Below are 27,801 nucleotides of genomic sequence, written 5' to 3'. Positions count from 1 at the left end.
GTACAGACATGTGGCCAGAAATTTTCTGAGCATGTCAGTTGGAGTTCACAAGGACCATGCTTGGTTTAGAGACATGACAATGAAATACCCACAGGAAGACAGGCAGTGTTTTTATGGAGAGGAACATATTTTATTGATTCAATACAAATGTAACTGTATACAACTTTAAAAGCCCTCAGGAAACCATGAAAATGTAATACCGGAATATGTTAAATTTCTATTCTGGTGTTAATATACCAAGTGCTGGGATTTTCAGATTACTCATCCGGAGTCATGAAAGGTATACTTACGTATTTGGAAAAGAAGGTCTCTAATTATGTGGTAAAAAAATCACATGTTAATCATTACAGGTCTCTAGAAATGATCTGTTTAAACTGTTTGTATTAGCTTTTGAAGATGTAAAAGGGATTGCAATCTAATTTTTCTCAATACTGTATAAACATACTTTGAAAAGTATTCCATGCCCATGCAATATAACTACAATCAGAGCAGAAGTTCAGAGAACTCAAGTGACCTATCAAATGTCACTCAAGTCTGGAGATAACCCAAGTATCTGAGTTGCTTTTTATCTATCAGGTCATGTTTTTGTTAAACAACAATGTAAACTTTGTTTCAAATAGATGTGCTCTTCTGTTATTCTGCTGTATCTTTCCCACTTTTCATAGAAAGACCAGGAAAAGAGACTTATTTGTGTTAAGACACAACTTCTAAATCTTTCTACCCATTGCTTTTAAAATCAGATGTCAAATTTAAATTAACACTTTTAATATATAGGCATGGGTGAAAAGTGCTCTGAGAGGCATGGCCTGACTGAAGTAAAGCTCTGTGCTACTGTAAGGTGACAATGGTGCTGCCATGAATTGACAAACGGTGCTTTTGGGACTGTTGGACAGTAAACAGAGAACATTCAGGGAGCTATAAACAAGGTTTATAACTGAGTTCATCCATGACAAGAATGAAAGCTTTTTAATTCCTCCTAGGATTCCCTGCTTACAACTGATCTTGCTGGGGATGAGTAGGTCAATGAGAGATCATGTCCCTGGGCAGATCAGGTGCCAATGCTTTCTGAACTAGTATAAATCATTATTTTAGAAAGCTTGGATGTCTTTGCAGAGTAACAGGTTTCTGGCTTCTCTGGGAGTCTTTAACAGAATCTCAGACTTGTTCAGATTGGGTGTTTCCTTCTACTTCAGCAAAATATTGGAGCACCTTCTACTCAGATCGGAGTCTTTGTTATTCTTTGAACAGGCAGTGCAACTAACTCAAACGTAATTTGGAAGTGAGGGGAGTGTGCTTGTTATCCTGTGGGTGCTACTGTCCTGAGTCCTGTACTTCTTGCAGCTGGGCTTCATATCGAGAGTCATCTTGAACAAGTTCTTGGGCAACCTGAATTGTAGGAAATAGCAGATTGTTACTTACCCATGACAAGGAGACTTTCATCTGCATATTCCTTGTCTGATCACTGTGTGTGAGATGCAGTTAAAATCTGCCTTATAATATAAACATGATTTTTCAGATGCTGCTTGGTATTTTGAAGTCTAATAAAACACCCTGAATGGGGCAGTTAGAATAAGGGCAAAGGTAAAGTGAACATGCTGGTAGACTAATAAGATGAGTCAGGGAGAAGGAAGTTGAGGCAAGTGATCAGTGTGGCCTTGTCACCATGGATAAGGGCAGCACAGTGGCTTTGTCAGCATGAACAGGAGTAATCTAAAACCTCAGAGCTGAAAGGTTTAAAATGTACCTGACAGTCTTCTGGCACTTCAGGAGTAGCCTGCCCATCTTTTGCAAGGGGCTAAAAATGTGCAGATGTTTGACTGGAGAAACTAGAGCCCATCTGTGTTGCTCTCAGCAGCAGTTAGGGAATTGAAAGAGCAGCTGAAAATGTTTTGAAAGGAATCTCTGAACTCCTCTTTTCATATATATGGAAGCAGCTTGAAGCAGACTTGTCTCAGGATTAACTCTTGATTATTTATGCAGGCTACTGCTGTGAGCCAGGTGAAGAAGTTATACTTGTGAGTATAATTTAAAGAAACTACTACCATAAATACAACTGCAAGCAAGTTAAGGTTTGTAGAGTCTGTTTACATTTATTAACTCAATGTTTTGCACAAACATTTAATACTCATAAACTAATTGCATCACATGGGATTAATTACTGTATGAGTAGTCATGCACCTTCTTTCAGGTCTCTTGTCTGAATAAATGTCTTTGGTGTAGTGATTGGCCCAGACACTAGTTAGGAACACATCCCCAGAAAATGGAGAGAGATGGACAGCCCACAGAGCCATAAGCTTATATACACATATTTAACAGGTTAGTGCTAATTGTGTTTTACTTAGATACATGAATTGGAAGACAAGTTTCTGGGCTTTCCTTTGATAGGAGAATGGCGGGAGATTGGTCTAATGCAAAGCTCTAGAAAAACCTTGCATGCTCACTTGTAATTTAGTATTAATTTGTCTTTTTCCACACTTACAACAAATGTTTTCTAGGAAAATACAAAAGCCTCCTAGAAAGGAAGCAAATCTGATCTTAGTTTGATTAATATTCTCTTTGCCAGGTTTGTTCCTGAGACTTTGAGATTACTGCCTTGGTGTATGAAAAGCCTTTTCCTATATTACAAACCTCAGAATATACCAATTACAGAGGAAGGCTGTTCCAAATGTCCTTGGAATTAATTGGAGCACTTACCTATGCTTCAGCAGGCCTTCCCATTTAATGTGGTATGATTTGGTTCAGACCTCCCTTAAAAACAAAACACAAGATGTTCAAAAAGTAAGTTTTCAGGAATGCTGGCAGGCATCTTTCCCACCAACAACCTCATTCTTGGTAATGTTTCAGATGAGAAGATTGAACTGGGTAATTAACATGTTAGAGCTGTATTTACAAGTTGAAAAAAATCTTTTATTCCTTAAAGACTGCCTTGCTGAACATTACACAGAGAAAAACAAGGAGGAAAACAATACTAGTTTTCATGAAAAATGTACTTGTGAAAGTAAGGAACTAACTGGCTGTGGTTGTATGCAATCCTGGCAGCTATCTTTTGGTATCACAGCTACCAAATTCCCTTTCATCCATCACTGATACTGAGCCAGAAAGAATTCCTTCATGTTACCTGATACAAGACTTTGTTATAATGAAGCTCTATAAACCTGAATTTCAGGCTTGTTTTAATGTATTACTCTTTATGCAGGTCTTGGGCCTCTTTCAAAACAGGAGTTTAAAAAAACAAAGCTGCTAGGTTTTGTTTTAGAGTTAGATGGATGTGAGGGTCCTGCTGACTTCCCAACAGGCAACTTCATTGAATGTAATGCACTGTGATCTACATTCCTGGCTGGTTTAGAGCAATTCTGTAGTGAGCAATGTCTAGCAGAATAGGATGTGTTGTGACACCTCCCTCCACCAGCTGAAGCTGGTTGCTGCTGAAGCTAGCAAGTTTCCTCTGAAGAGTTGCTGCATCTAATCAACTACAGTTGGAGTTACTTTCCTCTTTTTTCTCCCTCTGCCAGCTGTAACTGGTGAGCCTGCCTTCCTGTGCTAGGCACGTTCTTACAATGCACCAAACACTCAGCTGCAGGCTTCTTGAAGTATCTGCTCTGCTCCAATGAATATACCGGTATTATTCCCAAAGTGTGGTATTAGGCAATTGATTTCCAAAGACTTTGGCAGAATCTTTAAAGGATTGGAGTCGATATTAAGCCAAAGAGGTTTGGCATGGAGTTCTGCCTGACTCAGTTGTTGTCTTTCCCAATGGAGTCCTAAATGTAAGCTCTCTGCTTTGTGGCATGTTGCTTTTGACGGGCTCATACCTGCACAAGAGCACAAAGCCTGCTTTTGCAAGTTTTAGAAATGTATATTGCTCCTTTGCTGAAGAAATAAGTTAGTAAGTTTGAGTAAGGATTTTTGTAGGGGAAAAACCCTTGGAGGCAGCATAGTAGCAGCGTATGAGTCATCTGAAATATATAACGTGAATTGGATAGTAAAGTCACCATCCCCTTCCCAGCAAATTCAGTTAATTATTATTTCTAGATGATTAGGAGGAGTGGGGGAGAGTGGATAGATGTTTAACAAGATGACCTTCTAAAGTTCATGGAAGTCATTTCTCAGTACAGGCTAAAGATAAGATCAGAACCAGTGGGACAAACATGCCTCCGGAATAAATGCAGCATACAAATAGTTTTAACACAAAGTTCAACCAACTTGCTTTGATAGACTGCTTGTTTTAGTTATCCACATACATACTGGGAAATAAATACTTGTATATTGGAAAAATATGCAGAGTTTCTGGTGAAACTGCTGAAGAGAATTGCAACATTCAGAAGAGGTGTGAAACTGAAAAGTAAGGTATCTCTACAGGTGCAGGAATACCCAGGTGATAGGTTGTTCCCATATTGTCCTATTACATAGCAGTAAAGTTTTTTTGTTTGTTTGTTTGTTTTTGTTGATTTTTATTTTTATTTTTTTAGCAAGAATGACTGATACAAGATGTACTCTATCCTGGTGATCCTGAAGGGTTTAGCAGCTGTAGTAGAAGAGATGCCTGTTTACAACAGAATATGCCCCAGCAGTGCTTTGGTATATTGCAGGATGCTGCATGGCTGAGGAGGCATCTTGGGTCAAAACCAAACCAAAAGCAAACAAACAAACAAAAACAAAACCAACCAAACAGAAAAACACCACTCAGTGTACAAATGTGAATTTATTCCTGGGGGGTAATGTTCTATAGCTAAAAATAAGCTGGGATTTCAAATAAATATGAAATCAATTAACCTGCTGTATTAGAAAGCTTTTACACTTAATAAGCTGCTCAGTATTTATGATCAGGCACAGAAAGGCATGACACAAGTTGTTCTCGTATCCTAGCAGAGCACCAGTTCTGAATAATTTTTGTGCTGGTGACCCAGTAGCTGAAGCACAAGCCAGGACATCCAGGTTCACTCCTTGTCTCTGTTTAAGAGCTTTTAAGAACTTTAATAACTTCTCTTTAAGAACTTTTTGGGTTCTTAAATGATTAAAAGCATTAATTTCATATGTAGTCGCACACGTGATACTTACGACAGACTTGGCACCATCTTAAGATCAGAATTTTTCCTTATATGTGAAATTCTCCTATTGTCTTGTAAGAAGATTTCTGCTATTATTCATTCATTTGGTTGCCACTTGTTTATTTGATTGGACTTTTTTTCTTTTCTGCTACATATTTATGTATTTGTGATGAACTGTACAATCTTTGAGTGCTCTCTCAGGACAAGGCTTAATAATGACATTTATTTTAAAGATGTTTCAAGGCTAACAGCAGTACTGTGACAGCAGGACAAGTTTGCTACCTTTTGTCAAATGACAGAAAATGGAGAGAAAGATCAAGACCTTATACCGGATGCGTTTTACTTTCAAGGTATGAAAGCATTCCAAGGCTGAGTGGTACTCAGAATCCTGTAGCAAAATTTTGTGGCGAGAAAAACATGATTTTCTGAAATTGTTTCATTATAATGACTTTCATTAATAATACAGGTGGAAAACCTCATATAGTAGCAGGGAATTCGGCAAGCTTGCATGATTCTGTAGTTGCATGTAAGTCAAAACATTTTGCTAAAGCTACTGTTGTCTCACTATATTTTAAGGTCACAGAGTACTCTAATGTTTGACCTAAAGTATAAAGCTTTGATTCAGCAATGAACTTGAGGAAATTCTCAATACTAAGCATTGTAACAAATCTTTTCCTCAGCAGAAGTACTTGATCACATGCTTACCCTTAAACATGAGTTCTTTTGTAATCACATGTACACTTGAATTAAAATTAAAGTCCTTAAAGCAGAAAAGGAATGTAATTCAAGATAACTTTTCAAGATTGATAGTGGTAGTTCTTGTTACTTTGCAAAGCTTCTGCGAAGTGCACTTTTTTATTTTCTGTAGCTGTGCTCATAGTTGATATTTATATTCACAGGCTGGTTTGAACAGTTAAATATAAAAAATATAAAGTGTCAGATATATTTATGTACGCTAATGGTAGTGGTTTTGTTACAGGATCTGAGAAAATGAAATTTCGTTTTAGAAACAAAGCATATTTCTTTGCTTTTTAATTGTAAGTTTAAATGCTTAGCATTTTTTGTTAAAATCACTTAGAAGTAAAAAAAAAAAAAAAGTTATTTTAGTGTTAAAATATCATAATATTTGGATATATCTGAAATTGTTGCATATTTTCCACTGAATTTATAAATTCTCTCAATGGTATTTTCAGTAGGAAACACTTGCCAAGAATTTAATTTCTCAACTCTGAAATCTTAATCCTTTTCTACTACAAATAAAAAGCCTCTGGTGAAACTTTAAGTCTCAACTGTTGTTTAGAGATGCATTTTTGCAGAGCCAGTCAGCACTCTGGAGCGATTCTGGGCCAGAAGCTGAACTCCTAACCACCACAGGACATGCTGATTGCATGGGTGTGCAACTTGATTTTCACAGGCACTGACTTTGTAATGCAATTTTATGCTGGGCACCAAAAATCTAGGAGTTAAGGCTTCTATTATAGTGTTCCTTATCAGGGGTATCAAACACGAACAAGCTGACAACTGCCACAGGGCTTATTTTTGCTGCTGATACATTTATATATGTGTCTGGCTGGCCCCTTTTCCATGGTCACAAGCAGAAAAGCCTTTAATGTAGCTCAGTGGGCTTTATGGAGGTGAGAAGAAGGTAGGGAAATACTGTAAGGAGAGCAGAAGGAAAACATAATGGAAGACGTGATAAAAGGCAATAGGTGGAGACTGATGCAGAACCCCAGTGACTTAGCCATATGTTGTCATTGTTGGCTTGAAATGGAGAAGCAAAACTCGAAAGTCATTAGAAAATACTACTTTTCTAGGGAGCCTGCATACAAAATGGGGTTAACATTTAACATGAACTGCAGCATGTCAGCTGCTGTGTGGGCAGCAGATGTGGAAGATTTGGCACTCAGGCTCAACAGCTTTGGCTGCATTTTGCCAGCTGCAGTAAGGGTAGGGAGTATTTCAGAGGTCCTGTGTGTTACCTTGGTGCTGCTTAGTATCTATTGTGTCTATTCTGGATAAGCTCAGGGTTCAGTACATTCACTGGCTGTGTGTGTGTTTCATCTCTTTCAAATGTGCATAAAAAACAGCCACTGATGCAAACCTAGGAGCGACCTTGCATAAGCTCTTCTTACTGTCTGCTTTATTCCAGGTGAGAGAATGAGAGCAGATCAAGATCAGACCAGGGGATGGAGTGCAGTATTAGCTCTCTGGGCTTTTCTGCTGTGTTTACCTAAGGCCACCTCCCTCTTGAGGTTTAAGGTGAGAACATGCTTCCTCCCACACACTAGCCCTTCAATTTTGTTGAGGTTTCTTTGAGACCAAGAAGGATCCAGAAAGTCTCCAAGGCTTTCCACTCTGCTTTTTATCAGGCATATGGGTGCATGCATTGGTTTGAAGAACAAGCTGTACGCTTCTTTTATATTATCATATTACTTCATACTTTTGCACAATTCCTATGTGATGTCTCACACTATGGCACAAATCCAGGTAAGTAAGCTCAGTCAGAGCTATCTTGAACTTGAATCTGAGGTCATGGTAGATAGTCCTGTGGAAACATCAGCTCAGTGCTTGCAGGTAGCAAAGCAAATCAAGTGCTAGGAAAGGATGAAGACCAAACCAGAAGGCTGCTGCATAACCCTAGGGCTCATCTATGCCTAGAGTACCACTGTATGATGTGCTCTTTCTCTAGTGTCAGGATATGATAGATCTGGAAAAGGATCTAGGAAGCAAACCAGGTTGATATAAGGTATAGAACAGTTTCTGTGTTGGGAATAAGTCAGAAAATTGAGAGCAATATAATAAAGTCTATAGAGCTGAGTGGCATAGAAAGGGATCAGTTGTGTAATCTCCCTTCTGATACAAGGAGTATAGGCCATTTGAAATTACTAGGAGCCAGATGAAAATAACCTGAAGAAAGGGGCTAGCAAGTGAACAAAGCTCATCAGGTTTCAGCTGGTTGTCCAGCTGCAAATAGTTGAAGGCAAGGGAAGATAAAAGACAAGCATCACATGCTTGTCTCATTCTTTATCTTCAGTAGGTGTCAGATAATGCCTGATGCTGAGGATGGGATACTAGGCTGGTTGGGCTCTCACGTCTGTCTGGCCTGGTTACCAGTTGACAACTCACATGTGTATACAGGCACAGCTAGCTAAGATGGCAGTAATAGGACATAAGCTGCCTGTTACTTGATCTGTGGTTACTGCTGATAGCCTTGAAGGTTAACCTTCAGAGTGTCAGGAGTGCAAAAGAAAGCTTTAGATAAAACACTGGTCAGTGCTCCCAGGGAACTGATATCAAACTGATAGCCTATGCTACTGATCATCTTGGTGCCATGCCATTCTGCCCTCGTGCCACATCCCTCTGCCCTACTGAGCATGTTATCAGTCTGCATTGTTGAACTGTGCAAGTCAGGTGCTTCAATGCTGTGTGGCTTCAGCCTTGAGGTAAGGGGTCACCTAATTACAGGGTTCAGTTTTTTTGGTAGAGGTTTTACTCAATGATTCAAACTTAGTATTTTCACAATCAAGATAAATATTGACTGGGGAATCAGAAATACCTCCGTTTCATGCCTGCTTGGGGCAATTTCTCTGTAGACAAGCAGAAAAATTGGGCATGCTGCAGCCAGTCAGGCAGCTGACAAAAACATGAGTGGATCATAAATAAGTTATTTTCTCTATAGGATCATTGTTGACAAGGGTGTAGGACTAATCTAGAGTGTCTCATCTCTAGTAAGGAAAAGTAAAAAAAGAAAAGTAAAATAGCTTTGGAGGAGAAACAAGAATACCTTTATTGAGATCTCCTAGGAAAACAACTTCAATGAGATTTTTTAGGGGATTGTGGTTCATATTGTGCTAAGGGCTGGATACATACATAGATAATTCTTGCTACAGGAGCTTGTTGTTGTTTTTTTTTTTTCATTGACTTATACTCATCGTTGAGCTTTGACATATGTGGAAATGGATGACTATCAGATAAATGTGGAATTACACAGATCATTAAGTATTTCTAACACATGCACTGGAGAATTAGTTACTGAATAGCTTTATTCTTGTGCAGTAATCCTGCCTTTTTCCTGCAAATTCACTGTGCCAAATCTTTTCAGAGTTCATAGTGGATATTTCATGTTTCTAAAGCACAGAAATGACTCCAGAATACATGCAGGTATTTCAAAACAGCACATGCTATTTTACAGGAAATGGCAGCTCCTTTCACGTTGCAGCTTCCTTAAACTAGTCTAGAGACAGAGCTGTCAATTACAGTGAGAAGCCTTGACCTATGAAATATTTTTGTTACACTTTAATGCATTACTGTTATACTGTGACTAAGTGATAAGATTCTCTTTGGAAAAGATACTGGTTCACCCAGTTTTATGCAGAGCAGTTCCAATGGACTTTAAATTTCACTCCTGGCAGTCAGTGTTGTAGTAAGCGGTGCTATTGTAAGAGAGGGAAATTGGGGTCTAAAACTTAATTTGAGTGTATCACTTCAGCTGATCTTTCAGTTTGCCTCAGAGCCATGTTTAAAGGAAGGGGCTTGCATGCTAAAAGCTCTTTGAATTTCCCTCAGACTTTTAAAAAGTTACAGGGGAAGGAAAATGCTGCAAGTCAAGAACATCAGAATTAGTGAACTGGATCTGACTAGCTTCAACCTATGAGCCAGTATCAGCTGCTTTAGAGGATGAGGAAAATAAACCCTGAGGCTAGTTGTGGGATCACTCTAACACAGTCCTTTTCTAATCCTCGCCACCCCCCGTCCCCCCAGCTAAAGACTGGTGTGTTCTGCTGCAGAAATGCTTATTTTAATTTATGGAAACCTATGATGTTGGCTATATTAGCTCTGGATAACCTTAGCCATGCACATTTCTAAGCCCTTCAGGAAAGCTACTAAATTCTTTGTCTTGATTAAGTAATTCTTGATGTTGATAAAGAATCTTGATGTTAAGAATTTTATTAAGTCAGGCTAAAGAACTACAGAATGGCTTAAGCTGTGGCAAAGAAACAAATCCAAGAATCTTTGAAGGCTTTCTGCAGCCCTGTTTATGAACTGTGTAATGGAGTTAAATGCATTTTAATACACACCCCTTTTCCAGTTCTGAATTGCCCACTTGTATTTGATAATCATTGTTTTTGCCTTAAGAGAAAATGTACAGCAAAGATGTCCAGTACTCACAGGCTGCATCTGTGTCCCCTGTACTTTGAGGGTTCTTCTCTGTTGGTTATTCCAGTAAGGAAATCATGAATGTTAGCTTCTGTGGGATGTTTTGTGCTTTGGGGCATTTGCTTTCCAAGTTGCTCAGTCTGGCACATCATAATATAATGCAACAGTTATTTTATTAAGCTATTAGTTGCCAAGTGCCAGTATAGATAGAAAAAGCATAGCTGAATACTGACTATAGGACTGTAGAAATTAGAGGCTATGTCTTCCGATCATTCTCTTATCCTGAATTCTTGTAAATATTTATGATTATATTGACATTAAGATAAGAAGAGGAAAATTCCCTACCAAGTTCTTTAGCAGTTTAATCTTTGACTAGGTCATAGCTGCTGTTTGTTAGAAGTGAAAGTGCACAACTTTACTTTTTCCCCAAAACCACATCAATGTTGAGATCATCATGGAGGCCCGAGGGCAGTGAATGTGTGCTGAGGTTTCCTCTGCATCTTGTACCTGGAGGACAAGGAACACACAAAGGCCTGGTCCTGGGAAACATGCATGGCCATAGCCCCTTGAGCCAAAGGCCAAAGGATTGCACCTCTTTGCATCATACTAGTTTTTGAAAGGAAGCTTATGTGCTGGCAAGTACAAAATGCACTGGATTTGGCTATCATCCCCATACACTGATCTGAGGAGGGGATCCTGGCCCCTTTCACAAGGTGGCCAGGAAAAATGCATGTGCAGCCATCTCCTTCTCTGCGTGGACACTTTGTATGTGAACTCAGTACCTGTATTTTTGTGAGATACCCGCTGCTATTTCACAGTATAGTAGGCTACTTTGTATGTAATGGGAATGTATTTTCAGGGAGTTTATATGGACTAGCTAGATCTCTGCTAACACTCTCCATTATTGCTCCCTTAATTAGCTTGGAGAGAGAAGATGTACAAGATGTCCCAATAAGGCATTCTCAGTCAGCACTGGAGTGCCCATACAAGGTTTTACTGCAGATTAGCTGAAGATACAGCTGTGTGAATGCAGTGGAGCTCCATAGTCCTCCTGGGTGGTATGATTGGTTCTCACTTCCCCAAGTTTATTTCTTAACAGATGTTTTTAAGAGGCATTGGTGGAAGTGGCGAATGCCTCTGGTCAGTAAAAATTGGTGAAAATCTTTGCTTTGACCTCATGGTTTTAGGAAGACCACCCTCTGAGAACAGACAGGGAGAGAATGACTTCAAGGTAATGGGCTAAGGGTGGGAGAAAACAAAAGTCATTATTTTTTTTTATAATAGTTCCAGCAAAATATAAGGTTTTGTTCTCTATTTTCCTCAAACAATATTCAAGGGCACTAAAAAAAACACATTTCAATCATTTATCAGACTGGGAGGTCAATGTCCTTTTGAATAACAAGTGAATTGGGTGAACCTTTACTTCTCTCCTCTTGGATGCAGCTGCCTAATGCTGAAAAAAAAAGTATGAACACGGGACACATGTGGCCTTGGCAGGGACACAGGGAAGTAGGACACAAGCTCTGGGCCAAATTTTTCTTTAGAGGAAGCCATGTGAATGCACAAACACATGTAGGAAGTCATGAGCAGAACTTGGTCTCCCACTTGCAAAGTTTCCTAAGCTGCTTTTTTTTTTTTTTTTTTTTTTTTTTGTCAAGCCAAGCAATCCTTTGGCTTCCTCAAGGCTTCCTTACTCTAGTCATTTAGCAAAGCAGTGTACTTGAGGGATCCAGTTGCTGTCAGAAGTGGTGTGGCCACAGCCTGCCCCTTCTGATTTGGAGAGTGCCACAACATCTTCAGGGAACGTCTTGCTGACATGATTTTTTTAAGTTCCAAACTGGGGTCTGTGTTGTGGTGTTGGTGCCAAATGTGGGTTTTGTTTGATTGGAGCTTAAAAAAAATGGCAAGTAAAATATTTCAGTGTTGATTTTGAACCATTTATTTTCATTAAATATATAGGTTCTAATTTTGGTGGGTAAGTTAACATACGGTTATGTAAGTGGAAACTTGCCTGTGTAAAAAGGTGGATATCATTTTGGCAGCAGCAAAGCTGGATTTCAGATTCTGAACAGACATAACATAGATAGATGGTCAAATGTTTTAATGTTTATTTGAGACTTCGCCTTAGATTAAATGATCTGCACTAGAGGAACTAGTGGGAGGTACTGAAGCACTTAGAAAGTTCCCCTAGATGGAAAACATGCAGAATTTATTTATTTTTGTTGTAATTGAAAGAAATAACTAAGTGTCAAAGCACTAATGTGGCCCACAAGATCATACTGGGAGTGTTCCTCTGATTATTAATACCCAGCAGAACATGAAGTTTTAATGTCTGAAACAATGCAGTGTGCTGTGATAAACTGGCATGGCGTGATGGTGTACCTTAACATCTGGCTAGTGGAGAGGATGGGTGTGAGAGCAACTGAGACAAGTGTCACAAGTGAGCTGTCAGAATCACAGGTAAGAGCAATGAATTCTGACACTGGGGAGGCATTGTTCTTTAGGCTCCCCCTGGATGAGAAGACAGCAGAAACAGGGCTATCTGACAGGTTTCACAAGTAGGATATGGGTGGGTATAACTTCTCAGTGACATGAAGCGTTGAGTCATCTGACAGAAGGAAATTTCTTGCAATGGGGAATAGTTCAGGTGCAAAATGTTCATTCTGAACAGTGCTACAGTCTGTCCATGCTTTTTGGCATATTCTTCAGATTTTACCTTGGTAAAACACGATATTGACTTGTTTAATTTCTGGGAACTGTATCATGGCTGACCAAAAGGAAAACAAATAGACCTTGGCAACAAATGCACCCAGGATTGACAATACCGTGAACTATAGGGTATGACTTGAAGGTGAAGTGAGTGGCTACCAGTGAAGTCTGTCCCACTTTTCTGCAGCCCCAAACCTTCTCCGGTTGGGATTGATACATGAGGTGGTGTGTTTTGAATTCCCCTCTGCACATCAATAGGGAATGGTTTGCCTTGCTGCTGTTATAGTGTGTGCAAGGCTTGTTGATATGAAAGCAAATGTAGCCCTCTACTGCTGTGTCCTGTGTTTCTGCCAGTACAAGGGAAGGTGGAATTGATCCTTTACATTATCTGAAGGCAATTTGTAATGTCATGAGTTCTCTTTCCCAAAAAGTGACTTTAAGAAGATTTTCACAAAGTGTAGCATAAGCATTATATTGGTCTTGCCAGATCACTTCACGTTTTAATATGGATTAGTATGTTTCCTGGATTGTTTGCTAGAAGCTAAGCTTTACTATTTTATTTTTTGAAAGGGAAGAAGAGAAGTCCATGCAAAATAAGCTTTGATTTTCTACTTTTCTGATAAATCTACATGTACCTTGTGATACAGAGATACGAAATCCTCATATCTCAGCTGCCTAGAGTGCAATGCACCTCAGTGAAAGAGCCTACAGACTAGCAGCTAGGAAGAGTTTTTTCCCTGGAAGCCCTCTAAAGACCTCTAAGTCTGTGCACCAAATGTTTGTCAGGTTGTGCAAAGGAGTTAGTACCACTGGTGAGTACATACTCATAGACAGCTTATGTATAGAGATAATGCAAAGCCATGCTGGAGACCCATATGTAAACTTAAATCTTGGGCACTTATTAATCTGGATGAAACTGCTTGCAGTGAATCAAGAAGAAAAGACAACTGAATCACGTACCTTTGCCAGTCAGAGGCTGGCTGCCAGGTGAAGTACAGATTACACAATTACTTCCTCTTCTGGAAAGTTTGAGCAGACAGTGCATTAGGCTGAATTATTTGTTTCCGAACAAAGTACACAAGGAGAAACAGAAACACTGATACATAGGCTATGTAGTGTTTGTTAGGATAGTTATAAAAGATAGTCTCCAACTTGCTAGATTTAATGGTCCTATTGTGCAAGCAAAGAAAGGACGGTGAAATGTCATATTTGAACACATTCCTGTGAAGAACTCTACTGTGTGCAACAATGAGGTAGAACTGGTGGCTTTGGAAAGACATCCTGGCCTTTCTTGCACAGTGGTAATATTAAAGAGTTTCTAATTTTCCTAAACCTAGTGGGAAATTAGGAGAGGACCTCATCTTGTACACAGAGGTCAATTTTTATTTCTGCAGATGTGTACACTGTTTTTCCTGTTGATAAAGCCTGCTAAGCCATCATATGGTTTCCTATTGTGTCTATGCCATAAGGAAGTGTTGACTAGAACATCTTCTAAAATGTTTGACATGCAATATTGCATTATATTAAAGATAGCTTTTGAAAAACCTACTAACAGGACAGTTTTAAGTCACCTAACCAAGCAAATGTCTTAATTTCTCTGGAAGTTTAATTTTTCTTGACTGATACTGATCACGTTTGTTACCAGCCAACGAACATATATGTAGGTAATACATCTGAAAGCCTTTGCTCATGTCAAAAAATTAGTATGAGTTACATAAGTGCACTGTGAAAATATTACCTTGGATAAAGGCCCAGACAACTTGAAAGAAACCTTAAAAACAAATAAAAACCCCCTTCATTTTGACATGGATTCAGTGATTTGGATTTCTAGAGGGATCATTTGGTTAAAATTTAAATGAAACAATAGTTTTATTAAAAATGTGATTCTGGTGTAATTAAAATAGATTGCACTCTATCCTACTTTGATGTGGGTCTTGAGAGTGTAGAATTTTCTCAAGAGCTGTTTTCTTCTTTTGTATCATATTGTTGAAAGTACCTCTTAACTGAGTACCAGCAGTCCTCCTGGCTCCCTGGAGATCATAGCTTCAAAATAGATGGTCTCAGAGATAAAGATACACAGTACTTACTACTTGAAGTGAGCTACCTACTTCAGTACAAACTTGTTTAATTTGTACTTCAAATTTAGTGAGCTTGATTATTCCACTGAATTGACTAAGATGCCTCAGATGAAAATCCTAGTATGTTGTGGTTTTGTAGCCTTTGCTGTAGGCTCAGGAGGCTCTTAGTCATTTTACTGCTATTATAACTATTATAAACTGCAGGCTTATAAGAATATCTCACTGAGGAAAAAATACACACACACCTGAGCTCTATATTTTCAGGCCCAATATATCTACAAGGTATAGGAGAAACTTCTTAGGAGTAAGGCAATTTAATTCCCATGTTTACATGAAAAATAAAAGTTAAAGAACAGGAGATATTCTTTTGTTGAATAAACAACTCTTGCATGTCTGTCCTTATTTAGCACTTTATACTTAAGCTCCATATGTGTTGAGTGTGAAATTAATTTTGAATTCTATAAGGTGATACAGTTTTAATACTGTGTAGAGCTAAGCAGTGACTCCTGATTTTAAGAGCCGCTGATGGATAGGAATCCTTAGAATAAGATCTAGTCTCTAAACTTGTTTTCTTTGAACTAGAAGAACTTAAGCAATTCTATTTTGCTTTCAAGATGGTAATTTGCAGCTGGATTTGATCACAATTTACAGCAAGGCCTCTTGTGTGTCCAGTTCAAGTTCTTCTTGTCCTGGTCCTGTCAGCAGCTGCCTTTTTTTCTTCCCATGGAAGTTAGCACAGAAAAAAAAAAAAAAAAAAAAAAAAAAGATGAACAACCCTGTGGGAAGTTGATGATTGGCAGTATGTAGGATCAGGTTCCCCAGAGATGGTGATGAAGTTACCTTGGTTGTAATTTTATTTCCACTAAAAACCTTGGAGGGAGGATAACTGCTATTTAGAAACTGTCTGATATAGGAAATGCATTGCGACATTAAATACTAGAGAAAAATGGGAAAAGTAGAAGGAATTGAATAAGAAATTTACTGTGCCATTTAATCTCCTTGATTTTGGTTGGTGTGACTGAATACAGCAGTGCCTGGTGGCTCTGGGTGACTTAACACTGCTGAGCACAGCCATCCAGATGACAGGACCTCTACAGAGACACCCTGCTCTGCCAGTGCTCTCAGGGGTCTCATACATGTCCCCGGGTGTGTTAACTGTTTTGTGTTGATAAGGTGAAACTAAAACCCCAAACACTGTCCGAAGTGGGTAGAAAGTAATCACAGAAGTTCTTTCAATTTATTTCCAGTTCTAAAGCAAGTACTCAGTGGTATCCTATCGCTTCTGTTCCCCCAATGAGCTACCACTGTAGCAGCTTTCTTTTTTGCTATAAAGGAAAAACCCAGTTATGCCTTAGGAAGTGTCGCATTTTATGAAATGTCAGGTTTTAATTTGCCCTGAGGATTAAAAATGAGTGCATTTGTTCATTGTAGTGCTTCCACCATACATGGCTCCTATAAACCTGTGTTTCCTGTGGTCATGGAATCAGCTGAGCATCACTAAGGAAAGTTACTCTGCATCATTCATTCACAAGCCGGGAAGGGAACTATTCCTGCTGACTCATGCTTATAAGTATTTTCCTTGCTCCGCCTCCATTCATTTCGGCTCCACCTCTCATTTAGTACTGGTAGCCTACTATATTTAAGCAGCTGTCTTAGAGCAGAGGCAGTATTCAAGGCTTGGAGTCTGGTTGGCTTTCCTGGCTGTACAGGCATTTTCACAAAGATCTCACTTCTCATCAGACCTGCTGCTAAAGGTAAGAAGGCTATAAGTGAATACAGAGAGTTCTGTTTGTCCTGCATATTGTAACATGGCTTTCAGAATATCACAGGGGTGTTTGTAGAAAGAGGTACAATTTTTATGTACCATAAAGTTGAATTTTTCCACAGACATTGCTTTTTTGGGGTACTCTGGCTTTGCATATGAGAGCGATAGCACAAGTGGTGGGAAAAAAGCTCCTGAAACTTGTGGGAAAGTGAACAACTTAAAAGCTATTGGGAAAGTGTAAACTTCAAAAACTATTAGGATTTCTGTTTCTTAAAAGCACTAATGAATTAAATTTAAATAGTTGCTGATGAAGTGGATGAGTTGATGAAGAAAACAAGCTGAAGGAAACTGTTGCATTTCTACATTAGCATTGTTCTTGTTTAAACCCAAGTGTCACAGTAGCACTTTCAGTCTCTTCCATTATTTATGTGCTGACTGCACTGCTCTTTTGAACTCTCTCCATGTACTATAGAGGCCCTGCTTAGTGGTCCTTACTTGAGCAAAAGTCCCACTGATGTTCTAGGGAGAGCTGCTTGCAAATGACTGATGTAACTTGGCCTTTTACTTCTACTAAAGATGATTTAGTTTCATTGCCTTGTTAATTCATCTTTGCTTTTTTTCTGCTTGCTTAAAACCTGTTTCAATTGTGCAGCCTGGAGCCAGTAGGGGCCATACTGACCGGCTTTGTGAGTTATAGTCCCTCCAGGCTTAAGGCTGTGTCAGGAAGGTATGCGGAGTCTGGTCCAGGATGAGCTGGGTGCTTTTCCAAGCCAGAATGATTATGTAACATCACATCATTGCTGAAATGCTTTGGAAGCAGTGAGGAGAGGAATTGTGGAGCTTGCAGCATGCTCTCAAATGAAGAGGAGGAAAGATTCAGCCATTTAAAGTAGGAAACCTAAAGCAGGAGCCAAAGCAGTGATCAATGTCACTAAACTGACTAAACGTGAGTGCCCAGCAGCCTACCGTACATGAAAGAAGCATGAGGAGATGAGTCTTGGGTTCCATCCTAGGCTTTCTCTTGTTGCATTTAGTTAACCACCTCTCTCTGAATGTGAAATGAACTTCAGCCTTCTGTACACTTTCCAGTAGTCTCTGCAAGAGCAGGCTGTCATATGCTGCACTGAATTAACTGTGTGGTGATTGAGGTGTATGTAATCTCTTTATTCTGCAACTGAAAAAATAATCTGCTTTTACTTATAATGGCAGGGAAAGCGAACACTTGGCCTGTGACACTGAGCACAGTTTTGCCCCCTGAAGTCAAACAGCTAGTCTACAGGATGGGAACAGCTATAACAGGTTCAGCATCTGGTTCATTTTCTCCTAAGCAGTAGATTAATTAATTACAAATTATAGAAATGCCAGCTTTGGGATGTGGATGGGGCTTTTCATTTATAGAGACATGCTAGGATAAACAGAAGCATCTGACAGTTAATCTTGTGTTGATAGAATTGTCTGGTGTCAAAACTTGGGGAAACAAAGCATGTAGCATTGAAATGGTCACAATGGGGTTTTGTGAACCCAGATCTTGAGTAAAACCATGGCTAAAAGTGTCATGTATGTGCACAGAACTAAGAATTTTCTCAGAGTAACAATTGTGCTCCTCTAGCCATTACTGTTTGGTTTAATTGCAGCAAATGCTCCCTTTTCATGCATCAAAAGGTACAGAAGGAGGAGGAGGGTGGGAGTTATCGCTCAGCCTGAGGCTGCTGGCTTTGTACTCTATCAGGGTGGGGCAGGGTGGCATGGAGCAGTGGCCGGGAGCCAAGGCAACCTTCCTGCACTGCAAACAAGGCTGCCAGACTGACTTCTACCGCCTTGTGCCTTTTTTGTCCCCTTTGAGATCCCCCAGGAAAGCACTGGCATGCAACAGCATGACCCTGTGCCCAGGTTTTACGAAGAGGCTCACGGGCTCATTCTCTCTCGTATTGGCTTTGCTCTCCTGGACCTGTTGCCTTGTGCAGGATTGGGTTGGCTCCGCAGCCCTTGCTTCCAGCAAAAGTCCCACGGATGTTGCTGGGTTACCACTGCCTGCAGCGTGCATGTAAACTTTCTGTGCATGCTGCTGCAGCCTGCTACGGAGCAGAGACATGGAAGAGCCCTTCCAAAGATCTTCCTTCTCGCTTTCAGGTTCCCAGTAGTTTCATAGAGATAAAAGATGTTGGGAAAAATTAATAAAAACTTGTCTTATGTAGTGCAGCTGTGGAGAGGGAATTATTTGTTACCATGGAAAGGTAAGATAAGTACTGTGATTTATGCTGGTTTGAGTGGGTACCTTACTGGTCACACTGGTAAGTGATCTGTACCTTTGATGTCGCAGGACATCATGGGTGCTAGTGCTGAATTCTGGAGCTTTGTGGTGGGGAACTATTTGCAGGCAGATTTACACCGCAATCTGCTGATGGTAGTGCAGGGTTTGGCTCACATGGCAGAACTTAACCCAAAAGGCTGGGGAAATACTTGGCCAGTTAGGCTGGGCTCCTGCTGCTACTGGGGTTGGGGTAAGTATGCCTTAAGGGGTGGATGCCTGCCTCCACATGGATGCAACATATGGAAGAGTTCGTCTTCTGGGTATGTGCATCTGCCTTTGGGTTACAGCTAAGCTGGGAAATGAAGTTTTCAACTCTGTTTAAAGCTAGATGCCCAAAATGACTTGAATTAAAGACATGGCTATTATGTCTTTTATGTGGTTCACGCAAAACACATGAGAAAGACTTAGTGAAGTGGTAGAAGGCAACTAGTAGATGTTATTAAACTGTGATACACACTTTGGACAAAACTGCTAGTTTTAAATCCCACATGTAGGCCTTATTATGTGCCTCTCTACTTAAATGAACCCAATTTTAAGTAGTTCTCAGTCTAGCCCAGTGCCCCTTTGTCTTGGTGCACAAAGAAGGTGTCACATCCTTGCAGGCGAATGCACTCACAAGTCTCCTCCTGGAGCCTGGGATTCTTCAAATCCTAAATTTAACTGTGGTCCTGCCTGCTCATTGAATCACCGGGGTCTTACGGCATTAACGTAGCTGCTGGGGATATAAATGTCAGGCTTAAAGGGGAGCATTGCGCTCGTAGGATGGCATCTGCTTGTGTCAGAGGCGGTGATGTGCCAGACCTTATGGGAGTGTGCGGTGCGTTTGCCAAATATTTTGCTGTGCTTGGGAAGGGTGTGGAGAGCATGCCCTGCTGAGCAAAGTCGTACCATTCAGTGGATTCTGACTTAACTTTCCCAGCTGAGAATAATATTTCTAAAGGCTGTATTCTCAGTAGAATAACATAAAAGCTTCTGGTGGATTTTGAAAATCTCCATTTTACTGTGGTAGAAGTAACTTTTGACTGCCATGGACTGGTGACAGTGTAGTTTAATTCCTTGGAAAACTGAGGTAGTTATTTAACATGGTGGGATCCCTGCAGGAGTGGCAAAAACGACAACAAAAAAGAAAACCATCAAGAACAAAACTACAACAAACCTTTGATTCGCTACTCATTGAATATTTGCATGACAAAATCAGGTGTTTTGTAGGTTCTCTAATGACAACCTAGCCTCTAAGATAATGTTACATGTTTTGTTTAAAGAATTGTTGCTATTTACTTATTCAAACTTAGAACTCTGTGTTCTGGAAGACGAATAAAGAGGGCATCCTCAGGTTCAGGAACTGTATTAGCACTTCTCCAAAAGCCCTCTAGCCATTGAGCAGCACGTGTTTGAAAACGCAGCCAAGAGATTTCCAGCCTTTGGGCAGAAGTCTCGAGTGAGATTTGCTTACCCTCATAATAAATGCACAAGCTACTTTAAAAAATAAAAAGCACTCACAAATGGGTTTACGATATTTTTTTTGGCAAGCTGCAACATGTCAGTTACCGTAGTCAGAGGGTTACTGATGTTGCCAGCTGTTCTGAAGGGACCGAAACTCATGTGTGGTAGGGAAAGATAAGGGCCCTTTCCTTTTCCTGTGATATAATCAGGGAATCATCCTTCAGCTTCTAGGGAGGGAAAAGGGTGAAAAGAAGAGTAGGCCTGTCCTGAGGGTAGAAGTATAATGTGACGGTGTACAGTGCAATGAAATAATTTGTATCAGCCCTCTTCTGTGGGCTATAGACAGTAATATAATTTTGTCAAGCAAATGTTTCAGAACTTCTCTGTTTTAACAGGTTTGATTCCTGGGCCTAAATGCTTTCAAACAGGAAGATGTATTCAATATTGAACAGGCATCAAAAAAAGACTGGGTTCAAGCCGCTTCCTGTGGTGATCATAGGTAAGTTTTCTCCTGTCTACATTCTCTGATGCTGTTGTTACTTTGGACTTGCTGTCTTCAGCTTTTGTTCCGTGTGTTGGATGCTCAAACCAGAAATCCCTGGCTAATATTTCTGCCTCCTTTGCCTGACAGTCAAACTTTCTGTAGTACCAAAAATGAATGGTAGGAAGTAGGGAACCAACTATTCAATAACCTGAAACACACCCTTTTTTAAAAAAAATAAAAGGAAAAGGTAGCCTTTTGGACATGAGTTCAGTGGCTCTGGTTTTTCTGTTGGGTGTTTAGAGGGGTTAGCAACCATTCTGCTGAGGTAATCATTTCACAGAAAGTTGATTAATGTTCTGTAGTGCTTGATTTGTGGGATGAGTGTGATCTTTCTTGTTGTGCCTGATTTACTTAGGAAGTGCTCCAGATGCTGTTAATGTTTCTGTAAACCTTTTTTTAGATTTTTTTTAAATGCATGAGAAATCTCTTGGCATGTATAAGTCAGGTACATCGACTTTATGCAGAATTGAATAGAATGGTGTCTTTTCACCAGTTTAGAAAGCAGGTTATGTAGTAACTTTACTATGTCCTTTGTGAGAGGGGAGATACCTAGTGTGGCTAAACAGGGACCCAGTGTGGAGATGTCCCTAAAGCCTCTGAAGAACTGGTGTGAAGATGTGCAGGACGGGGAGGCTGTCGGACTGAAGCAGCACAGCTATTTCACTGCAGCTGGACATTGCATACAGGTTCCAGCTGCTTCCTCAGAGCCCTCTCTGGGAAGCCCATAGGCTCCTGCTGCTGCACTGGCAGGCTCACAAAAGCAGTTGCTTTCTGGAATAGCAGCTCTGCTTGTGACCATCCATGTCAAACTTAACTGTGGTTCAGAAAATAAATTCTCTGCATTGATTGCTCAGTGTTTTGCACTTGGGTGCTTAAGCTTGGTTCAGGAACCTCCCCGTACATTCCAAAGCAAAGGAGTAAGTTCAAAAGTGTCATGTTCTACCGCAGCTGCAGCTTAGTTTTTGTTTAATTTCCGTGGGTTTTGGAAAATTTTCCTGTGAGTGGAATATTCCGAATGCTGACCCACAGCTGCCGGTCCTCACTCAGTACTGGGTGAGGACCGGCACTGGGGACTTTGTCCCCAGCTGTGGCACATGCTGCCCTTCACATAGCTCAGCTCGTTGTTAGCTTTCCAGCCCGAGCCTCCTTCTATCTAAAATGTCCCAAGTGGCCTTTGCTCCAGTGATTCATGCACGCAGCACGGGCACTGTGTCAACACAACCTGCTGCAGGCTGCTCTGTCACTTCAGCTCTCCTCCCCGACATCGTCACTGCATTATGTAATGGTGGTTAGTCACATAGCGAGCAGCAGAGCTGAGCCAGAGAGGCTGACGGCTAGTTATGCAGACACTGTAAACTATTAAACATACTGGAGAACGGCCATGTGAAATCTTTCCACAGGCTACTCTTGCTGGGCTTTGGAGTCGCACAGATCAAGTCTTTCCACTGTCTGTCGGGTGGCTGGCAAGAGGAGTTCAGCTCTCCAGCAATCTGTTCAAAGTGCTGTATTCTGAGGGGCTGTCTTGGCATGGCAGAGAGACTTTTCTTCCTTAACACGCTGCCTGCAATACCACAGTAGAGCTGGTTCCAATCTGCAAGTGTCCTCAAGATCTGTCAGTCAAACCACTATTGCCAGCTATCCCTTATTACATGGCTTTTCACACTGTGCAGAGCAGAGCTGTTTTGGTCACTGTTTTCTGGACATCCTGTATATCCTGTGCACAGTGAACCACTCCACACAGATGGGAAATGTATATCCAGGACAGCTGAGGCCCCCAGTCAGTATGTGACCAGTTTGCAGACCCTTAAAGAAATCGATGAGCAGTAACTCAATTTGTCAGCAGGACACAGACCTCAGCCTTCAGGTGAGGTTAGCCTGTGGCTTGTGTAAGCAAATTCATAACCTTGCAATGCAAATGTATGTAATTAAGGAGTAAAAGGGGACACGAGGGTAAAATGATTTTCCCAACTGCATCCAATAGGTCAGTCACTGATATTCTGACAATAGAAAATATCCTGTATACATAGCAGTGACTTTGATTTGATCTGGATATTAGAAACACTTTTTAAAGGGCTGCTCTGTCTGCAGGACTAAAAAATCTCCTCTATTTTGTCTTTTTAGGGAATGGACCTTCAGGAATCTGTCTCTCATATTTGCTGTCAGGCTACACCCCTTACTTCAAAAGAGAGTCTCTTCATCCTCATCCTATTCTTCAGAAGAAACTAGAAGAGGCTCCACATGTCTCCATTTTGGACCAGGTTTGTGTAAAGAAAATACTTTTTTAGCAGAAGCTTTCAGTGTATCATTATAGTGAAGCACCCTAGGGGTAAATTACAAGTGATGAACTCATTTGAGTTTTCGAAGGCAGAAATTTCAAAGTATGCAGACAGAATAAGCCTTAAGCAAAGTACTTCTATTTATCCAAATCTCCCTTGTATGGAGTGCCTGCATTGCTAAGATCCTCGACGTAGCCCTCAGGCAGTAATGGGCTGCACGCAAGTAAACGAACTTCACAGAACACCAAAAGCACTAACTGGAAGTGCTGTGGTTACAGGCAGTCTGCTGCCTGCCAGGACACATGTTTTGAGCGTGTGATTTGTCTCTCTTCAGGATTTGGAGTATCTGTCTGAAGGTCTGGAGGGACGATCCCACAGCCCTGTGTCTCTTCTGTTTGATACTCTTCTGCGTCCAGACACAGACTTTGGTGGAACAGCAGAATCTGTCCTCACGTGGTGGCACGAGACCGACAGAGCCATTCCCCACCTGGTGCTTGGCAGAAACCCTCCTGGAGGTGCCTGGCATGTAAGTGAATCAAAGCCTAACTGCTTAGGTCTGCATGCTGTAGGATAGCCAGAGGTGTCGACTGGGGAGTCAAAAGGTGCTCCAATGTGCTGGTCACCCATGTTTGATTTTTATGTGTATGAAGAAGCGAGTTTAAAAGGGGTGTAAGAGGGAACAAGAGTTTTTTCTCTTTGGAGAACATGGATGGCTTCATCCATGCTAGTGGATCAGATGAAATCACTGGCTTCTCATGTTCTGAGACATTATTGAAACTTGAGTTACATTTCACTTTGTACATTAAATAACTGAAAGCTGTTTAAACTCTCTTGTTCCAGTCTATCGAGGGCTCTATGGTTACCCTGAGCAGAGGGGAATGGATGGGACTCCCAGATCTCCAGTTCAAAGACTGGTTGAGGCAAAAGAAAAGGTGAGATATCTATGGCCTGATTATTTTTCCCCCTCAAACATCCAGAGGTTATTTGGGAACCTGGAGTGGACTCCTTGAATGCAACTGCCCATCTGTCATGGGTGATTCTCCTGACAGAAAGGTCACTCTCCCCATCAAAAGTCCATTCTGCATTAAGTGCCTCCAGATAAAGTTGGAGTGCTGGTTGCCATGTGTTCTCAACACACACTGGCATGATGATCACAGTGTGACCATGAGGTCATCTGAAAACGTTTGCAAAAGGCATGGTTCTCTGACTTCTGTGACTACTACTTCTGTCCCTAATGACAAGCATAATCATCTGAGCTGCTTCACAGTCTCTCAGGTGCTTCTGCTCTTGATAAGTAACAGTTGAAACCTTAAAGGAGTTGAAAATGGAATAAAAGTGAAACACGTGAGAGGAAGACACAAATGAGTGACTGTGCTTTTAGGGATGGGGACTTTTTGGAATGGGATTCATGTTAGTAATTTGCCTCTATCCAACAGCTTGCAGATTTGACTGCTAGCTCCATGTACCAGAAAAAACTTTGCTGAAGTCAGGGAAACTAGATAAGTCTCCTCCGATACTGCCAGGATAGATGGCTCTAGGATACATTCAGTGGAAGAGGGGAGAAATTCCAGGCTCTTAGTTAACTGCTGCTTGACCTTTGCTTGCAATATATTACAGAGGCCTCAGAAACAACAGAGCCACAGCAGAAGACATTGCTCAATACTACCAACATTATGTGATGAAGAAAGGGCTGCAGAAAAACTTTAGAAGTGGGACTGTTGTAACCTCTGTGAGGAAAGTGAGTGCAGAGAGCATCTCCAACCACGTGCAGGAAGATCTGCAGAAGAGCGACTCCCTCTGGAACTTCACTGAGGAGGGTATGGAGGTCTTTCAGGTGGATGGATTTGTCAAAACTGTCCAAGGTGATAAGGAGCCCTTCTCTATCTATGCGGAAAATGTAGTCTTGGCTACTGGAACATATGATAGCCCCACTTGGCTGGGGGTCAAGGGAGAGAACCTTTCCTATGTCCATCACCAGCTCTCTGCCCTAGAGGAAGCAGTGAAGAACAACAGTATTGGTATCACGTCAGACCCAGTCTTGATTGTAGGTGCTGGTTTGACAGCTGCTGATGCGATTCTCTTTGCTCACCACTGCAATATTCCAGTAATTCATGTTTTCCGGAGGCGAGTCAGTGATCCAGGTCTTATTTTTAACCAGCTACCCAAAATGATGTATCCTGAATACCACAAAGTCCATCAGATGATGAAAGAACAGTCAGCTGCATATGCTGGGCCATATGAGTGTTACGTTAGCCTACCTGAACATCATGTACTGTCTTTTGGCAAGGACAAGAAATGCATTTTTCAAGACAAGAATGGCTACCAGAAAGCTTATAAAGTTTCCATGGCTCTTGTTCTAACTGGTTCAAACCCCAACCTCTCATTTCTGCCAAATAATGGCATTGATTTGGCAATGGACAGTGACCAACCAGTCAATCCCAAGAGGAATCCCATAGATGTTGACCCATTCACCTATGAATGCACTCAGGAGAAAGGGCTTTATGCCCTAGGACCTCTAGCTGGAGATAATTTTGTACGCTTTGTGCAGGGAGGGGCTCTGGCTGCTGCCAGCTCTCTCTTAAAGAAAGCAAACAAAAATCCCCCCTAACAAAAAAGCTCCCCTGTGATAACAGTGTCTGAATGGGTTACTGCTGTTTTCGTAGAGAATCTGATATGTACATCCTCAAATGTGAAGCCCACTCCTGGTATTCTCCAAGGTCCTGTGGAGAGTTACTAAGTTCTTGCTGAGTTATTTGGGAAGCTTAAGTCACCAAATGGATTTGGGAAGGTTAAGTCCCCAAATGGAGTGGGTTTCGTGGCAGTACCTTCAGTCTGTGGGGATTCAGCTCCTTTCCTGCACAACTGTGCAGGGAGGCAGCAGGGGCATTGAATCTTGTGCCTGGAGAAGCAGGGGGCAAGCTAGTGATTGCTCTTCTATGTCGACACCTTCCAGGTAGCTGAAAATTGAATTGGAAAACAATCAAAGTCAATTATTTCCAGCCAGCCTGCTGACAGCCCTGAGTCTGTCAGTCTTGCTGTGTTTGTGATGAAACAAAACAAGCCAATGTGGTTCTGGTTGCTCCTGTGGCTCAGCTGTATGTTCTTATTAGACCAGAATTCACTGAAAGAAGTGGTGTTCTTCAAATAAACTGGCACAGAAACATAGTCAGAACTGTATTATCTCACTGACAACACCAGCAAAATGTAATATCTAGTATCTTTTTATTCAAAAGATTCCTGTGATGTTTTTGTTTTGTTTTGTTTTGTTTTTTCCTTTGGCGAAGTGATGGTACTGAATTACAAAAATCCAGTTTGCCATCTTGCAGCTTTTTACTAACTCCTAAAATGCGATGGCCAAATTCCTGGCAGCTGCTGTAGGGACAGCAGGACTGAAGGAGAGCTACTGCTCTGCTGAGGTACCTGTGTGGGGCTTCTGCTGCACAGAGGATTTCAGAGAGAAGCAATAAGTTGTGTACTGTAATGTGAATTTCTAACGTAATGTCATCTTCTAATAATGTTGTGTATTAAGGGGAAATGGCACAGTCACTTTTTGATGGTTTATGGTAAAAAGTATGATTTTTATACTGATTTTCTAATAGATTTTTCTAGCAAAGCATCTTGCTACAGGCTTTCAGTCAGTGTTTTGAATGAGCAGGGATGGGTGGAAATGATGCCTTATGTTGCCAGCAGCATTCTCAACAGACCTACAAAGCCTTGTGTACCTCTCCTAGGAGTTACAGCTAATCTTATTCAATGTAAAGACACTCTGCTCCTTGTGTTGTACTGAAACTTGCTGATGTGACAGGATGCTGCACATATCTCTGGAGAGCTTTGTATGTGGCTGTTCTTAAAAGAATCCTCTTCAAATTGTGCAGGGAGATGTGCAAGGAGCTTGTCTGTAGTGTTGCTGTATTGCACCTGAATGTTGTTGCCACGGACTTGTATGAAATGTTTCTCAATAAAGTGATTTCAGACTTATTAAAGCTTGTTTGTTTTTAACTCTGACTTTAAAACTCCGACCAAGACAAAATCTAATGAACTATTCTTCATCAGCTTCCTGGCAGACACCAGAATGTGGTTTGTGCCTGTTGAACCTTGCCTCATTCCCCTCCCTCAGAGCTCAACATGGGATTTGTTTTCTGTGTATCTTTGCCCAACAGGTTGGAGTACCTTTGTAGACACTACCCTAAAGCATCCTCTCCCTCTTTGTGAGTCTAAACAATGCAACAAAAGCAAGCTATTTGCCAAGCAATTTGTTCTTGCCAAGGAGATTTCAGATCTTTCCTGTTACCTAGTATCTTCTCTTGGGAGAGATCCCAAATCATGGCCTAGTCAAGTAAGTTATGATTGTTTAGGTTGGAAGGGACATTTAAAGGGCTCACTTCCAACCCTACTAACACAGGCTAAGGTTTGGAGTTAGACGCATTTGCTCAGTGCCTCATCGAGGAAAGCTTTCCACGTCTCCCAGGA

The 27,801-nt window shown here is 40.9% G+C and overlaps 1 protein-coding gene and 1 long non-coding RNA gene across 6 annotated transcripts; one reads left to right on the top strand and one right to left on the bottom strand.

Moving 5' to 3' along the window:
* Nucleotides 1-106: 106 nt before the first annotated feature.
* On the bottom strand, nt 107-10,451 carry LOC311443438. The gene is made up of 3 exons (XR_014697273.1): nt 10,218-10,451; nt 2,695-2,748; nt 107-1,386 (listed from the first exon to the last, which is right to left on the bottom strand). It is a non-coding gene; the product is annotated as an uncharacterized lncRNA (long non-coding RNA).
* On the top strand, nt 4,838-27,314 carry OSGIN1 (oxidative stress induced growth inhibitor 1). Of its 5 annotated transcripts, XM_084533595.1 has the most exons (8): nt 4,838-4,935; nt 5,282-5,398; nt 7,198-7,307; nt 20,907-21,010; nt 23,177-23,313; nt 23,666-23,857; nt 24,172-24,263; nt 24,949-27,314. In XM_084533595.1, exons 4-8 carry the CDS (start codon nt 20,926-20,928, stop codon nt 25,937-25,939), a joined length of 1,497 nt encoding a protein of 498 aa, XP_084389721.1. In that variant the 5' UTR covers nt 4,838-4,935; nt 5,282-5,398; nt 7,198-7,307; nt 20,907-20,925; the 3' UTR covers nt 25,940-27,314. The 5 variants fall into 5 exon arrangements, with proteins under 5 accessions (XP_084389721.1, XP_084389723.1, XP_084389720.1 ...); XM_084533597.1 differs by lacking the exons at nt 4,838-4,935; nt 5,282-5,398; nt 7,198-7,307 and adding an exon at nt 8,068-8,491 and having other exon boundaries at nt 24,949-25,552; nt 26,425-27,314; XM_084533596.1 differs by lacking the exons at nt 4,838-4,935; nt 5,282-5,398; nt 7,198-7,307 and adding an exon at nt 16,570-16,746 and having other exon boundaries at nt 24,949-25,552; nt 26,425-27,314.
* The last annotated feature ends 487 nt before the right edge of the window (nt 27,315-27,801 follow it).

The sequence above is a fragment of the Aythya ferina genome (assembly GCF_964211825.1).
Source record: "Aythya ferina genome assembly, chromosome: 12".
NCBI lineage: Eukaryota > Metazoa > Chordata > Aves > Anseriformes > Anatidae > Aythya > Aythya ferina.
The sequence above is the reverse complement of the archived record's forward strand: the minus strand, read 5'-3'. Positions and strand labels throughout refer to the sequence as shown.

Bases quoted from the DNA above. Each gene is read 5' to 3' on its own strand.
- OSGIN1 (XM_084533595.1), top strand. From the start codon at position 20,926: ATGCTTTCAAACAGGAAGATGTATTCAATATTGAACAGGCATCAAAAA. The intron at 23,314-23,665 runs GTTTGTGTAAAG...GTCTCTCTTCAG, and splicing joins ATGTCTCCATTTTGGACCAG to GATTTGGAGTATCTGTCTGA. The intron at 24,264-24,948 runs GTGAGATATCTA...AATATATTACAG, and splicing joins TGGTTGAGGCAAAAGAAAAG to AGGCCTCAGAAACAACAGAG.